We start from the raw sequence: 17,544 nt of genomic DNA, 5'->3' as shown, positions 1-17,544 counted from the left end.
CGGACCAGGGACCGGCAACGGGATTGCAAACCTCGGTGTTGCTCCCACGCCTCGCTCAGCCAGTGAGCGGGAGCCGGTCTGTATGTGGGATCCGAACCCTCGGGCGGCAGCGCTGCCGCGCCTCCTAAGCGGCGCACTATCCAGTGCACCACTGGGCCGGCCCCAAGATCAATAAACTTTTAATGTATAAAATAAATGTTAAAAATATAGAACATAAGGATAAAATAATTAGGCACATTTTCATATTTGATGAGCACACAAATTACTCATGAAAAAAGGTTGTACCATCAGCATATAAGAAACTGAAAAAGTTACACTTATCTTATTAACTCAAAGGCAGCACTGAATTTCCTGATTTGGAACAAATTATTACCATAACTTAATAGTAACACAAATCTAAACTGTTGATAGTTCTCAGATGTAGGAAAGTACACAATGATTTGTAAGTTGACGTAAAGGGACTACTTGATTAAAATAGGGCAATGAAAGCCAGCAATGTTCTTAATGAACTTCCATCACACAGCCTCCATAAATAACTTTAGTATCTGAATCTATAAGCCACGGAATAATTAGTTGGAAATATATAAAATGTGTAGCATATGGTTAAGCACTTTCCCCCTGCCCTGACAGCTCAGTATGATCCTTGACAAAAATGAATACCCTGTTTGCCTATTGCAGATATTTTGCATGAGCCCTTTCTTAAGTCCATCTGCTATCTTCTCTCTGAATTTTATTTAGTTTCATTTAAGCTGTTGCGATATTCATCTCAAACAGTTTCCTCTCATGGTCTCCTTTTGAGTTATCAGCCAACAGAAGCTCACTTAGTGTTTAGTTTCACTTCTGAAAACAGTGATGTTTCCCAATAGCATAGTCACAAAGACAGTGTAACTATGAGTCAGTGAAAGCAGTGGGGCAACCTTGCCATGTTCCCATGATTGTGGGCCTGAGTCACTTTTCAAATGGACACACACACCACTGTTGTTAGGGAACTGAATTATGCACATGGCTGCCTCTAGCTATGATTTCTCCAATTACTTAACACTCCCAAAATTCTTAGAGGTGGTATTTGAGCTTTAAGAGCACTAGATAAGGTTAGTGTTTCACTGTGTGTGCGTGTGTGTGTGTGTGTGCGTGCGCCAGAATGGCCCTTCAAATGCTCCTTTCTTCTCTCTCATTTTCTTCAATTAATTTCCCCCCCAGAATCATTCATTTGGATTAGTCACATCTCTTCTCACAAAATTCATATATGCAAGAAGAGTGGTGTGGTTTTAGTTTTATGAAATTATTGTTAGTTTGGTGTAAACAAATTTAAGGTAAAAGTCACAAACTCAAATATCAGCAGGATTGAAGGAAATTATGCAAGTGAGTGAAGAGGACTAGGTGACAGAAGGCTGTACAATCCTGATAATTAATGGCAACTGGACCTCACTGTTAAGCAGTAACAGGGAGTGGTGGGAACTATGCAAAACTGAAAAGAACTTATCCAGCAAAGAGGGAGTATTCATTATTCAGGAAAAACATTTGTTACTAGATGGGAATATGGACCCAAAGTTGCCATGTTTTCCTTTTATAGAGAAGCCAGAAATCTAGACTTTTAAAATGTATTTTTTTTTTTACTTTTTGAAATTATTGAAAGTATTTATTTTAAAAATGAAACTCTTTGCAGGACCCTGTGGGTCTCGTTTGGCCTGTGACAGTTAGCAACCTGCAGTTTAGTGCCTTCCTTGAAAGTCATATTTAATTATGGGGACACAAAGGTGTGGGGTATGAAGGTTTTTAGCAAAGCCAATTGATGTTAAAGAAATGGGGAAGAGGATTAAAATGGGGGAAGTCAAGGAAAACTAAAGAAAGATGGGAATAAAAGAAACCATAATTTTAACAGTGATTTCCTCTGCTGAGTGGTACAATTTCTGCTTTTACTTTTCACAGTTTTATAAATTTACTATAAATAATCAGGAAAACTAGATAAAGTTACTATTCCATGGGACTGAGTCTATTATTAAAAGTAGCTCAGAAACTTGGAACTACTCCTATGCACATCTGTACGTAGATCCACTGACCATGTTTAAGCCACAGTTTCAAATATTCAATTACAACTGCAAGTTCAATCAGCTCACCAGTGATATTGTGTATAATCTTTTATTATAAATCAAAATAGGCTTTTTCACAATGAATCAGAGTGTAATCTCCCCAAAATTAGTGATTAACAATTTCTTAAAAGTACATGCTTAATAAGACTTTGTTTTTACTAGTGCAATAATAATGTTGAGAAACAGTTTGCATGTATAGTATGTCTTCAATAAGTATTTGTTGGAAGAAAATTATACGGCTGATGATCTGAATGTCCTTAAAAGTCATAACTAAAAATAGTCAACAACACATCCAGAAGTACTGCTATTAAAATTAAACCTATCCAGTAAATCAGAACTTGGAATGGTATTACAGTAGAAGGGAGGAAATGAGAGGAGATGAGAGGGGAGGGAGCAAGAAGAAAATAAATGAAACACAGATACCCCTCCAAACCTGGATATTCATAAATTCTTCCCTATCAGAAATATTTAAATTCTCAAAACACAGTCTATTCCCCTTCCTATACGCTGGGGGTGGTGCTAGAGAGGAGCACCAAAACAAGGTAAATTAAGGCCAGAAGTAGAAGTCAAGAGCCTGTCTAGCCTCTTTTTCTAATCATACACTGCCGTTTTCAGAACACCAAATCACCATAAATCCTTCAGATAGAGCCACAACAATAGGAATGGGAAAAAATTCTAAAGGAGAATTCTAGATCTTCACATCTGCTAGATCTATACATTTATGTATAATCAGAAATACAGAAAAAGTGGACAGGGGCAGTGCTCCAAAGAGAAAATATAAGTGAATACAGAAAGGATTCAGGATGGCAGGATACCTACAAATCACTAAAGGTGGATGTTCAATTTCTTCAAGTTTTGAAATGATGGAATAAGACAATTATCTACACAGCCCTTCTGAAATCCAGAAAGAATTTTGGAACCACTGCTTTCCTATAGCTGAACCTCTTCTGCTTCTGGATATGGACTTTGACTTTCCTTTCATTTATTTTTTAAATGTTTTTACATATCTGCTTCCCTATGGAGCAGCCACAGCATTCTTACTTTCTTCTGGCTATATGCTCCTGGTCTCCTGCAGAATCCCTTTTCCTCTGGGATGGAAGCTGACAGCCCAGGTGCAAGGGACAGCCATGATGTCTATGTACAAAGTCTGCGCCTTAATGAAATTGATCAGAATGACACAATTCTAGTTAATTTCACTCACAGCAGGTGGAAGCAAGAGAAACATTCCTATGTAGGAGTCAGACACTGTTCCTCATCCCTAACTTCCAGGACTGACTATACAGGGGATCTCAACTGAAAAAGAAAACACACACACACACACACACACACACACACACACACACACACACACACACACACCCTCTGATGGAGTGCATCCCAGAGCAGACATGTTACAAATTGCTTCCCTCCATCCCTTTATATACAATACAGTAAGGAATGGTGTATGTCCAACTGTAGGCTATAATTTTATTGATAGACTCTGATGACATTATAAAATCCATAAGGGCAAAGAGCAAGTGATTTGCTCATGTCACTAGAAATCCAATAGAAAATTACAGCCTTCATTTAGAAGCCTTTTTGGAACTTCTTTTTTTAATCGGTCTTGATGCATGGTTATCAATACCTGTATTTGGACCATGATGACAAAGGAGAAGCCATGTCAAGCCAATTCCTACAGAGAAAACGACCCCAAATTCTATGACTGCACAAGTACAACTTATTTGGCAAAATTCTATACAAATTGTGGGAGATATGGCAAGCAGAGAATAAGAGCAAATCTCATTTCATAGAGATTTCTATAAGCATTCATTTACATGCTACTATGTGGTAAATGTACGTTTAGATCATAAAAAATGCAAAATCAAGTCTGGGTCTCATATCACACATTACAACTGAGCTCGTATAAACTCCTGGACAATTTGTGCATGAAAGGCAGGAATAAGGAAAAGAATATCTCTTTACCCTATGTTAATATGCTCAACTTTCACATGAGCTCAACAGGTACTGTGTGTCCTCATGTGAATAGCACAGAATTGGGCAAGGGGCTTAGAGAGTGACCCATCCATGCACTTTCAAAGCACTAATCTAACAGGTTCTCATGTGGGCTCGATGGCATATGAAACATGTCAGTGCCAAGGAAGTTCTATGACTCCTACAAGAGGGATTTCCTGTTGTAAAGAGTCTGCTTTATCTCTGTGGCCAAGGTACTTACACATTCCTAGTCATGAGGAGGCTAGCTGAGCTATCAAAGTCAGACCCATCTTAGCAGTTCATGCTATCAGTGGGAGGTCCTGGATGTAGCCAGTGTGGGTATAGAAGTGATTTGTAAGCAGCTCTAGACTAAAGCAATTGAAAGTCAAATCATCTGGAAAATATGTAGAGTTAATTGGGCAGGTACAGGTGGTCCACATAAAGAAGCTATTCAATGTAAGGAAAATAATGAATGAAAAAAATCACAGTTATTCATTACAATCAAATACTGATCTGCAAGTCATGGGACCTGGATGTTGAGTCAAACTCTGCCACTAATCACTGTCTGATTTCAAGTAGACATTTAACTTCTCTGACTCTATGTTTTCTCACGTTAAGGCAAAGGGATTATTCCCTAGGACTTCTTTCCACTTGAAAATTCTATTTTCACTTGAGTTTTTGTTACATAACATTAGTAGAATTACCGGTGAATGTCTCTGATGTGCTGTAATGTCATTGTCCACTTACCTCCAGTTTTACAGTGGTGTATGACCCCCACTGTTCATCCTGTTATTGTCTCCTACAGTCACCACACCTTCAGTAAGTATGCAACCTGATTTTCATGCAGAATTCAGTGACACTGTGTGGTTATTAAACTCATGGACAATAAATGAAAACTGGCTTAACTAAAAGTTCTGTATAATCACAATGAAACAATCTCACCTCACTTTTCCAAAGGAAAGCCTGGGTATTTCCCAGAACTGACAATGAAGAGCACAAAACAGTGACTCTTAATTTAAAACAAATGTCAGCTATTTAAGGTGAAAGAAGGATATAGTTTACATAAGAGCTATAGCTCTGTTTTCAGCATTAAAACTTTTTTTTCCTAGTGAGTGGGAGAGCTTCAAATGATGGCAAAGCTTGCATTTTTCAAGTATGCCTATTTACTCTCTATGTATAGTATAATGCCTTGGAACATTCATACAGATCCAAACATCTGGCTCAATCAACAAACACATGTTGGTTGCTATCTAACACCAGGCTAAATCCAAATCAATCAATTATCTGTATCTGGTGAGCACCAGTACTTTTGGACACAAATGCAACACTCCTATCTCCAAGGTAAGTAATACTTACACTATTTTTCAATCTGTTTGCATAGCTGAATCCTAAATATAGACTTAGATCCCATGGAATGGTCTGGTCTGTAACTGGCCTAAAATCAACCACCATACCACCTTCAACCTCTAGTAAGCCATTAAAAACATCACTGGCCAAAGCAGTGATATGACCATCAACATTCCACCAAGTGACTCATGCTTTTTTTGACTTGCTCAGAGATATGTGACTCCTGGAATTACGTCAGACTACACTATTCCTTTCATGGACACACATGTCTGATTTTATGGTAATAATACTTGGTATACTTACAAACAACAAAAGCAGGGCCCAATGTGTAATGTCTGAAATTACTTTAAGTGCTAAGAAAAAAACAGCAAGCCCTATGAACCACGTGTTAAATAAAAATGAAATGTCATTTCAACTGAAATGCATGGAGAATTTTTAATCACGTAAACAAATGTTTACATTAATTTCAGTTGAACTCTTACAGACTGGGGCAGGATATTTTGAGTAGCTTATGATCTTGATTTGTTAGTGAATAATATTTAGCTAAAAGTTCTGAAAAGCTTCAAACCATAAGTATTCTAAGTGTGTGAATGAAGGTGGAAGCATAGATAGAAAAGACTACAAAAGAAAAGGAAGCACCTTTACGAAGAGCTATTATACCTGATAGGCTCTATGCGAGACAGTTGAAATGTGAGTTTCAGTATTCAAAATAGAAAGGATACAATCATATGTCTGGTTAACTTACAGGAAATAGTTCCAGAGACAATTTTACACTAACTACAGTGATTTGGGCAATTTTTTAAAATAATACCAGCCAATTTCTCTCCATTATACTCTGCTGGCAGAAAATAAAACATTTTTCTTTGAAATGATTGCCTTTGGTTTTGTTAAATCATGCATTCTGTCAACATGTGGTCACCATTTTTACATGATCTTTCTGCTTCCCTGGAAGAGAATGAATTCACAGTCTGAACCCTGATATAAATATGTAATCTTGCAACTGTTAAGGCTTCTTCTATTACTGGAAAATGAAGAGATAAGAAATGGATCTGGCATCAAAAGAATGAAACAAAACAAAACAGAAAAAAAGATGATGATGATGATGATGATGACTAAGTAAGTATAAAGCTCAGATTCTTGCACCTACTCCACAGCCAGATGAAGAAAATGCTCATGATGATCATTTTCTTCACTGTAACACAAAGGGATTGTGTAAAATTCCTCATTTTAAAACACTAATATTTGAAAACAAATTTGCAAACCTTATTTATGCTAGAAGATATGCCTAGCAACTTTCCGCAGCTAGCAAAAGGTTAGAGAAGCAGAAGTTGTAATACAATCTTAAAATAAGAAAGACATTATCTTGTCATTAAATAAAGACTTTTCGGATATAATTGTAAAATGCCTGGACTGTAATTGCTTCCACTCACTATGTCATCCTCTAGGATGCAGATCCTTATCTCTGTCCTCCAGCCTGTATTTTTTAAAGCTAAATTATTTTGCAAAGAAAAGTGTAGATATTTGTCTTGTTGTTTCCCTCCCCTGCCCAGCCTTTGTTTAGTGATATAGCAAGAAAGGACCTCTTTCTAAGACAATCACTGCAATGTTGACTCCCCTTGTAGCTGGGATTTCCCAGAGTGAGCATTCAAAAAGCATCCTTGCCAATGTTGGTTTTACTTTACACAATAGTTTGGGCATACTTTGCATCCCCAACTAATTTATAGTCAAAAAAATGCAATGTTAAGCCTAAGAAAAACAAATTAACTCAGACATTTCAAATGAGTAAAGAGAAAAAATTTTTAAACTCCAAATAAATCTTAAATTAGATAAAAATATAAAGGGCCAAAACAAAGTGAGAACTTTTATATGTGAAAGATGTGGGAAAGCAAAACCGCTTCCAGTCACTATGGCATCCTCTAGGATGGGGAAGCACTGATCCCTAGAAAGCAGCATTAAGTAGAGAAGGGACTAGACTGTCGGACCTTGGGGGCATGCCTTCTCCTCTCCGGCCTCACTTTTCTAATTTGCAAGATGGAGAAGAACATATACTGGATGTGTCTATGGTCTCCCAACAGTTCTAAAATTCCTTTTGTTCCAAGAATTTCACCAAGGGGCTTAAAAGAAAAAAGCTATTTTGCCACACTGAAGTGTCAGTGCCTGGGCTACTCTAGCTGTTTGAACTCCTACCCACACCTAAAGGCTATCTGGTTCAAGAGAAGGCTTCTTAGTCATTACCCTAGCCTTGTGATCTGCTTTTAAAAATTTAAAGAAACCATAGTCCATTCCTTCCATTTCCCATTAGCCAATTTTTTTTTAAAGTTTTAATAAAACAGCTAATAATTGAGCACTATGTTCTTGGTACTGTGCTAATTAATTGTTTCATAGGGTTTCTTTCACTGAATCCTTAAACAACCTTATGGTTATATATCTACAGGTGAAGGCAGGGAGGTTTAAATTGGTCACATAGTTTGCCTAATGTGTCCCAGCTACTCATTTACAGAACCAGGGCTCAATATCAAATTGATCTGACTACAAAGTTCTCATGCTCAGCCACCATGGCCAACACCTGGCTGATGAACTGACAGAATGGGAAGAAAGGATGTGTTAAGTTCTAATCACTGAGGACAGAGAGGTAACTTTTAAACCTCATGAACTACTATTTTTAAAAAACCACATCAGCAAATTTAGAGGACTTTTAAAGATTTCAGGATTTGATTTTGGGACCTAGGATTGTTGTGGTAAATTTGAGAACTCTTATTTTTAAAAATTTGTGAGTTCAGTTTACATAAATTTGGAAATAAAATAACATGGTTGCTTTGTGTGGCCATCTGCCATTCTCATAAGCATCTCTAGCTACAAAATTGAGAATACTTGTGGTTTTGCTATGGAGTTAATTGAAGCCTTCCTAAGAATAATTTTATTTCAGTGTTTTAGAGCCAAATTCTGCTTTATGATCCACATTTCACATAATATTTCTGAAAACTAGAGCAAGCCAGGAGTCTGACTGGCATTTTGAAATCTTTCAGATTAAAAAATGATCTAGCTATTTTCTCCTATTCATCTAGTGTGGATCCCAAGACCCATGTAAGTATAGTGGTTTTCCAAGTGCAGTATTGGAGTGACCTATAACATTGGAAAGAGGAATGACCCTTAAGAATTTAGACCTTTCTGTCTCTATTGTTATCCTATCCTGTCACCTAAGCACAAATATCTAGTTCCCTCTACCTTTATTTTTGTTATAAAAATGGATAAATCGGACCTCAACTAATTTGTAAGGCTTAATACTTGTTAGGTTACAAAGCACAAAGGCATAATGTATATAACTTTAATATTTCTTTCCAGTACTTTCTTCTACCTGAGGATCATAATATTTTATGATTTCTGCTGATAAATGTTTTTTTTTTTAAGTAGCCCTTCGGACAGACTCCACCTTTGGGTTAAAGGCAGCAACTCTCACAGAACGAAGACACATATGAGAGAGTTCATCTGTTACTGTTCTCTGTGCATCTTAATTCAGCCATCGTCTCTGAAAAAGAGTCCACTGATTTTACTAAATTTCATTTTGACCATTTACAAAATTAGAGATAAAAGACTCACCAATATTCTGAATATATTATGTGACTTATGTAAAGACAATGAAGAATTGGGGGGAAAAACTCCCAAGTGTCCATTATTATCATAATAAAAATGGCACTGCTATCTATTAGAACAAGAGGAGAGGAAAGTGAATGAAAGTAATTATCCAAGCTATAATTTGGCCTTGACAACAGAGCACCCCTCTTCAGACTAAGAAAAGGCTCTATAATTATGGGCTCTAAAGGAGAGCACCACAAATTCCAGGGGTTTTGGGGGGTGTGTGGGGAGTGCAAAAACTATACCCTAAGACTACCTGCAGGAGTTACAGCACCCTGCATGTGGGAGAGACAGACAGCCCCACAGATGTGCCATCTGGTAGGTCCAGGAAGGCATATGGAGCATGTGGCAGTTAATTCTGCCACAAGTAATATACACTCTCTCCATTTTCTTCACTTGTTTTCTTCTTACTACTCACTTGTTAATCAAATGGCATCCAATATGGAGAAAACCAACCAAAGAGTTAAGGATTCAATTCAGAGTATTTCACTTCTAAATTAAACTATTTTATAAAATTATTATTTTAAACAGTACAGAGGAATATTAGTGAAAAAACAAAAGCTTCCCAGCCTCAAAATCTCTCTATTCCCAGAGGTGGCCACTGTGAACTGTTTCTTGTATATATTCCCAAAAGCAATGTATGCACCCAATAGTACATAGAGGTAAACTTCACCTCATTTATATGAATAAAATCATCCTCTCAATACTGTCCTGAAACTTGCAAATACATGTCTTGAACTTCAGGCCACATCAGCACATATAGATCTACCCTAGTCTATTTAAACACTAGACAGCATTTCACTGGATGAATGTTGTAATTTATTTGTCCAGTTGCCTAGGGAAAAACATTTTAAGCTGCTTCTAAATTTTTTATATTAAAACAATACTGAAACAAATATTTCTACACATTTTCCTGATATATTGGAGGAGTTTTTCAGTAGAGGTGGAATTGCAGGGTAAAAGAAAAATGTGCATTAAAAAAAATCAATCCAGAGTAGAATCAACTGTTAGCTAGAAGGAAGCAAATCCCTCAGCCATTTGTGAGAAGAAAATCTTTTGACTTGGCTATTTGACAATGACTACAATAATATAGACCCATGAACCCTCTTGTATGTATAGATAATAAAAAGACATGCATTTGTATTGCTTTTTGCTTATCTTTTTATTATAACATAATTCCACACATTAATTCTAGTGTTTTAGAAATATGTGGATTTATAACACTCCTCCAAATATTTAGACCCATAAAGTAATGAATATGAATGTTACACAGGCATGACATGTTACAGAATATATAAAAAGACCATATATTGCTATTGCTTTTATACAAAGTAACTACCAAAAACATACTGTAAGTAAAAATATAATACAGAGACTGTTAGCTTGTGGCATACAGCCATTTTTTCTTTTTTGGCCTAAAAGTATTAACTTGTAGGCACAGTATCTGAGATAAAGTCAGATCAGTGGTCAAAAAAGTTGTTGCACTTAGTAAGATATCCTGCCTTTTGTGTTCCAAGGTATTTCATTTCTGAAACTACACAACAATAATTCATTTCCACTCCACTCAGTGCTCCCTTCTTGGTCTCGTATAGTCCAGGTAACAAAGGCCACCATGGAATTTCTGAGCCCAATCAAGGTGAAGTACGTGCTATATCCCCAAGTGCTTAGTACGCAATGCATGATTTTGTGAACCTCTCACCTATAGTGTACGAACAAGTCCCTGAAAATAAAGTGTGAAATTCAAACACCTTTGTCCTTAAGACAAGTACACTCAGCCAGAAATGTTCTTTTCTGTGAACGTTTGGCAGAATACAATATCCTCTGCATTCAGCTGCCAAAGATATAAAACCAGATTCAAAAGGAAGATGCCAGGTAAATTGCTTAGGCCCATGACCTAACATTCTCCTTGGCATAAAAAGAGTCATTCTTTAGCCTTCCAATAAACGTAGCCAATTGGAAAGGCAATAAATTCATTATTCTACAACTCAGAGGGTAATTCAGATAAACAACCTCCAAATTTAAACCCGAATTTCTCATACTTTAATCTTTAAGGCCAGCAAATAAAGGCTATTGAGGAACCATCCCTCTGAAACCTTCTATGAAAAATTACCACAAATTCTTATTTAAACACAGATTATACCAGAAACAAAAAAGGAAAATTACCCTTAAATACCTATTTCTATTTTTTAATCAAGTATGATGACTGTTTTTATCATAACTCACAGTAAGTCTGTAAAGATATTGAGGAAAATTCATTTGATAGCTTCTTGAAGATAATTTAGAAATAACAGCATCTCAATGTCAAAAGTTTTATTATGATATTAAAGAAATCCCCAGAGATAATCTTCCTCCATGACAGGACTGGGTCCTGAAGAGAGTTGGAAGTGCTAGAGTGATTTCAAGAGTCAATTAGTCCAACATATGTACTGAGCGTCTTCCATATAATGAAATTCTGGTAGGTAGTGGGGATGCAATGCCACATGTATAGGGAGTTTATAATCTAGTAAGGAAATAAAAGACAATTACACAAATAAATGTTACAACATAGAACAAGGTAAGCGCTGGAAGGGAGGCAAAAGACAATCACTCAAGATGAACATTTGTGTCTTCAAATGATAGGACTCCAGTTCTCCTTAATAGTGCCCCCTTCATTCAAGCATTCATTTATTCATTCAAAAAATACTTATTACCCAGCTCAGGGCTAAGAAAAAACAAATACAGTGAGAAGCATAAGACAGAGGCCTACTGCTTGGGAAGTGTGGTGGTGCTCCCGCCGAGGGTTCGGATCCCACATACAGACCAGCCGCTCACTGGCTGAGCGAGGTGCGGGGGCAACACCGAGGGTTGCGATCCCGTTGCCGGTCCCGGTCCGGTACGGGCGCGACACTGAGGGTTGCGATCCGTTGCCGGTCATGACAAAAGACAAAAAAGGAAAAAAAAAAAAAAAAGAAGAAGACAGAGGCCTTGCCCTCCTGAAATCTTCCCTTCTGTGGAAGAGATAGCATTAAATAAAGACACAATAAAAGAAATAATAAAGATACTAATAATAATCATAGCTGACATTTATTCAGTGCTTACTATATGTCAGAGAGCTAAAATGCTTGACATGGATTATCTCGATAATCTTCACAGCAGCATTATGATGCAGGAAGGCACTGGATTGAAATTAGTGTGGTCCAGGCATCAGGCCACCTGGACTGGAGTCCTGACACCATCACTTGCTACATATGTACTCTTGGGCAAGCCACTTAACCTATCTGTGCATCAGTTTTTCCATTTGTATAATGGGATTAATACTTTGTTCTCCCAAATTTAAAATGCTAGTGAAGTAAGACATAACCAGATTTCAGAGATATTAGGGAAAATGTAACTCAGACTATACTAAATAAGGTAACAATATGAAGTAACAACATCTATAGCATGTGATTGCTGTGACAAAGAAAAATACAGAACCCTAGAAATGTGCCCAGCATCAGTGTTTAATAAATATTAACTATTATTGTTTTAAGTGTCTCCATTTTTAAAAGGAAAACAAGTTTGCAACAAACCTAAGCAATACAAAAAAGAAAGTCTAGGGCTATGAGAATTTGTTAGAAGATTAACCTAGAGTAGTGTTCAAAAAGTGCTACTTGAGTACAATGATGTTTGAGTTACAAAGTGAAAAATGAGCAAGAGGAATTACTTAGGTAAAGGCTGGGAGAATAATATTTCAGGCAGAGGGTGTGTGTGAAAACCCATAGGTGCGAAGAGCAAGGTACATACAAACCTGAAAAAGATGCCAATACAGCAACAGATCAGAGAGTAAGTTGAGAGCAACAGGGTTGACCTGGATAAGTGGCCACCCTGCAGGGACTTACAGAACATCTTGAGAAAGCATAATCTTTATCCTGAAAATAGTGAGAAGTCCTGAAGGGTAGAGAAGATGGGTTTGCATTGTTTAAGAACTAGACGGAGGAAGAGGAACTCAAAGGCTATCATGGTAATCCAGGAATAGTAATCCGAGATGCAGGCTTAGACCACAGCAGGAGTTCTCAATCTCAGCTCAATTGACATTTTGGGTTGGGTAATTCTTTGTTGTGGGGGCTGGCTTTCTTATGCACTATAGGATGTTTAGCAGCATCCCTGACTTCTACCCACTAGATGCCAGTAGCAACTCCCCAGTTGTAGCAAACAAAAATGTCTCCATACATTGCTAAATATCCCCTGGGGGACAAAATCATCTCTAGTTGAGAACCATTGGATTAGAGTGGTCTCAGGGGAGGTGAATAGAGGGAGATAAATTCTGGAAGCACACACACACACAATCAACAGGGCTTGCTGATGAATTGGAGATGAAGGAGAGGACAGTGGCAAAGACACAACCCTATTGAGGTGTCTGACTGTACAACTGCTAATAGGTGGTGATGCTGTACACTGAGTAGGAAACACTGGAGCTAGACCAGATGTGAGGGGCAAAGCACATGTTCAGTTTAAGAACTGCAGAACTAGAGCTATCATCATGACATCCCAGTGTTCCTGCTGTCAGGAACACCTTTGATATTCAAACTAAAATTCATAAAGGAAATCTAGTGAGAGGGTGAAATACTTGGGAGTCATCAGCATAGAGATGGTAATTGAGGGTATCTATGCAAAAAAAAACTTTCACTTAAAAAAACACTTAAATTGTATCATTTCATTTTTGGAGACTAGAACATCTCTACAATAAAATCATTATAACCCTTCAACACTACACAATAATGTCTTATAAAATTGTTTCCGTATTTTCAACCAAACAGATCTCCAAGTGCACAGGTACCACCAGAGTGTACTTACACTGGAGAGACAGAGTTAAGCAAAATGTAACTTAGAAGTATGCATGGTTCACCTCAATCAAGGATGCTTTTTAAAGGCTTAATTTGCAAAGCAAAGTTAAAAATAAAGATCAAGAGTGATTTGGGGGGGGGGGGGCCTACTTGTCTTTTTGCACAAATCAGTGATCTCCTATTCCAGCATCTTGAATTATATTCTGATTGCAACTACCTTGACTGAGACCCAAGCATTTCTCATCAGAGCTCGGATTCACTTGATTTCTTCCCTAGTGGTGTATGATAAACATAAGAAAGTTCAATTCTTAATCACTTCAGATCTCTAGAATTTTTGAAGACAGAGTCCATGACCTTGGAGATTGCTTACAGGAAGAAAAAAAGAAGAAGAAAAAAAAACACCCAGTTCAGTTCTATTATTTAGCTCCCAAATTTTAACCTTGAGTCACAGTGTCCCTCACTGCCAAAGAAACCAAAAAGAACATCTGCTGTTCCCAAGTGGCTCTCTTCCAAAGATTTTCCTTAGCCAGTATTACAACAAGGTTCCACAACATCCTCATATGACAGCATGTGTGTGTATATGTTCCTATGACTTTCCACAAAATTTTCATTTATTCAAGAACACATTTAATATATTTTAGGCAATACTATTGTGCACAAGAATCCTTACCACTTTTCCTATATAATACCTAAGGATAATGCCATATTGACTCCAAACTGGATGTAAATGTAGGAGAAAAATGGCATTCTATAGGATCCATTTTGGAAAACATGATTCATTTTCTCATTATGTGGGTAAGTGTACCTTGCAGAAATCCGAACTGCTTAGACTTTAAAACTATAGTAATTTTTCATTATCTGAACATTAACATGGATAACACACAATAGTACCTGACTATTTATGTCAGACCTTCATTAAAGTAAAAGCAACCTGAATCTCAGAGAGAAAAAAGCAGATACCACCACCAGCACAGGCTCAGAAAAGATGTATTCATATTGAGGAGAGAAATCGTTCTTACATTTATTTATCCGATATTTTAGAATGTACTTTTGTTTCTGGTTCTTCTGCTATGCTAGAAGTACTCATAATAAGAATCCTGAAAAGGCTAATAGGAAAATCTTGATTGGCGAAAGATCCAAATACAGCTCTACATGGAAAAGAATGGCTAGAGACGATCACCCTAGAGAGTATTCCCATTCATTCATTCAAATGGTTCTTCAAGGCTAACAAGGCATTCAAAGATGACTAAGACATGATTAAAAAAAAAAAAAAAGTTACAGTCCTTTAAAAGGAGATGGACATGTAAGACTTTCTTCCAGGTTTCAGACTGCCTAGTGGCCTTCTCCATCTTCATGTCACACGGGTACCTCAAACATAAAACTGAGATCTTCATCTTCCTGAGAAAGCTTGACTCTCCCCAGGGATGCCTGTTCTTGTTCAATGGCACCATCGCCGTCCATGTCAGAACACTGGGCAGCATCCTGTTTCTTCTTCTCCAACATCCTCAGATACCCAGTCACTTACAAATTCTCTTATCCATCCTAAGAATTTCTATATTAATCTTTTTCTTTCTATTTGCACTACCACCTACTCTAAGCCACCCTCATCTTTCCTGAACTACTGCAGTGACCCCAACTCCTTTCTTTGTGGTCCCCTTTCATTGGTCCCCTTCTAATCTTTTCTCATTACTACAAAGAGGTCTTCCTATGGTGTAATCTTCTCAGGTCTCTCTCCTACTCAGAAACTTATGTGGCTTCACACTGTATTTAGCATAAGCTCCAAACTCAGCAACATGTTTCACAGGCCTTGTGTGTACCTGTCCTGCTCTCTTCTCCATTCCACACCCTAAATTTACAGTCCAGCCATACCGAGAAAGAACAGTCAGCTCCTCTCTCACTCTACTCACCAGAACCTCTCCTGGAGAATCACTCTTCTTTACCTCTTCTCCCCTACCAAAATAAGACCTAGTCATCCTTTAAATCTCTCCTCAACAGTCACTTCCTCTGGCAGTCTGAGTCAAGGGTCCTTCTAACATGCTCTGTACAATCCTGTCCCTCCCAATAAAGTACCAATCACAGTAGGTTCGAACTGCTTGTTTTGACTTTGCTCCTAACTAGAGTGTGAACTTCAAGATGACAAGAACCATGGCTTAGGGTACTGGGATGCTACACAGGAGAAGTAGTGGACAATTCTACTGTGAATCAGATCAAGGAAGGTTTCATTGGAAAAGTCATTAAAAATAAGAGTTTTCAGGGATACTGGCAATAATAAGGTGGGTGTGCTGGAACAAAAGGAGCATCATGAAGAAAATGATCAACTCTAAAATGAATATGGCAACTTATGGGACATGTACGGCTTGAAGATGGGAGTAGAAGAGGGAGGTAAATAACGAGGCTGGAGAGTTCAGTCACAATCAGACAGCGGAATTCCTTTAAATCTCATCCACGGAATTTGGCCTTTATATTCAGACAATGGGGAATTTTAAAGGATGATAAGCGGAGGCATGATTTTAATGCACTTTAGGGAAGATCTCTCTTATTCAATGAAGAGTATACTCATATGATTACCAGGGAAGTGGAGGAGAGGGAATGATCAGGATACCTTGCAACTTTCTGGCCAGGAGATCATGTGAGCCCAAACTAGGCAGTAGCAGACCCTGTGGAGAAGAGTGTCCCCACAGGAGACCCTTTAAGCCCTGGGCTTAGATGAGCCAGTACAGACAGAGCACAGAGCAAGAACAGAAAAATCCCAAGAGCAGATTTCTGAAGTACATCAAAAGTCAAAGGAGTAGGAGCAAAAAAAAATTTTTTTTAAAAAGGAGCAATATAGGACAACTGAAAGAAAGGCAGAAGAATACCCAAAGATAGGTGTTACAAGAGTCCAAGAAGAGATATTTTCTCCAAGAAGAGAGTTGACCACAAAATCAAAAGATGGGAGAAGAAAAGACCACTGGATGTTGGCAATTAAGTGGTTACTGCCAGAATTTCCTCTAAGGGAAATGGGAGCATTGGGAATGAAGAGCCAGATTTCTACAAAGTGGACATTTTCAGCATACATTGTTGTTTCGAGAAATTGGCTGTGAAGGAAAAACAAAACAGAAAAAAGAGCCAGAAGGGGACGTAGGGAGAAGAGAGGCTGTTTACTGATGGAAGGTGTGAGCCAGCTTACATGCTGGTGTGAAAGAGAAGAAAGAGAAATTATACATGGCCACTGGACAGGACCAGATCCCCGTGTGGATAATCACAAACTGAGTATAAAGAAAAGTTTAGAACCTACAGTAAAAAAGTACATTCAAAATGGTTACACCCCTAACATAGTTCAACTTAAAGGCAAGGAAACTAAATATGATTAGAATAATAACAATATACTGATAACAGAAGGTAATTATTATCTAGTAATACAACTTTACATCTATGCATTTTATTGTTGCATTTGTTTTATTTGTTACAATCTTTAAGCTTGTTTTCTAGGAATTGAAATGATGCACTTTATTTAAACCACTTATAAAATAAATTATATGCCATGAGATATTGCTTAATTTGGTATAACTGAAGGAATAACACGGAAAACAAAGGCAGCAGAGATGTACCCTTGAGGAAAGTGTTGAATATTTCAAACTACTCACATATTTGCTATTATGAAAATATATCCAGGAAAAATATAAAATGTATTTTTAAATATTAAAATAAACTATAACACT

At 37.5% G+C, this 17,544-nt stretch overlaps 1 protein-coding gene across 1 annotated transcript in view; it reads right to left on the bottom strand.

The window, feature by feature from the left end:
- Nucleotides 1-15,346, bottom strand: part of LOC103588245 (neuronal PAS domain-containing protein 3-like) — a gene marked incomplete at its 3' end in the record, with an annotated part of 508,069 nt that extends 492,723 nt beyond the window's left edge. The window contains exon 1 of the mRNA XM_008569870.1: nt 15,212-15,346. Coding sequence (XP_008568092.1) covers nt 15,212-15,346 — 135 coding nt within the window. The remainder of the gene's footprint in view (nt 1-15,211) is intronic.
- Between the last annotated feature and the right edge of the window lie 2,198 nt (nt 15,347-17,544).

This window comes from Galeopterus variegatus, unplaced genomic scaffold, assembly GCF_000696425.1.
Source record: "Galeopterus variegatus unplaced genomic scaffold, G_variegatus-3.0.2 Scaffold539, whole genome shotgun sequence".
Lineage (NCBI taxonomy): Eukaryota > Metazoa > Chordata > Mammalia > Dermoptera > Cynocephalidae > Galeopterus > Galeopterus variegatus.
Note: the sequence above shows the minus strand (reverse complement) of the source record. Positions and strands in the feature narration are given on the sequence as shown.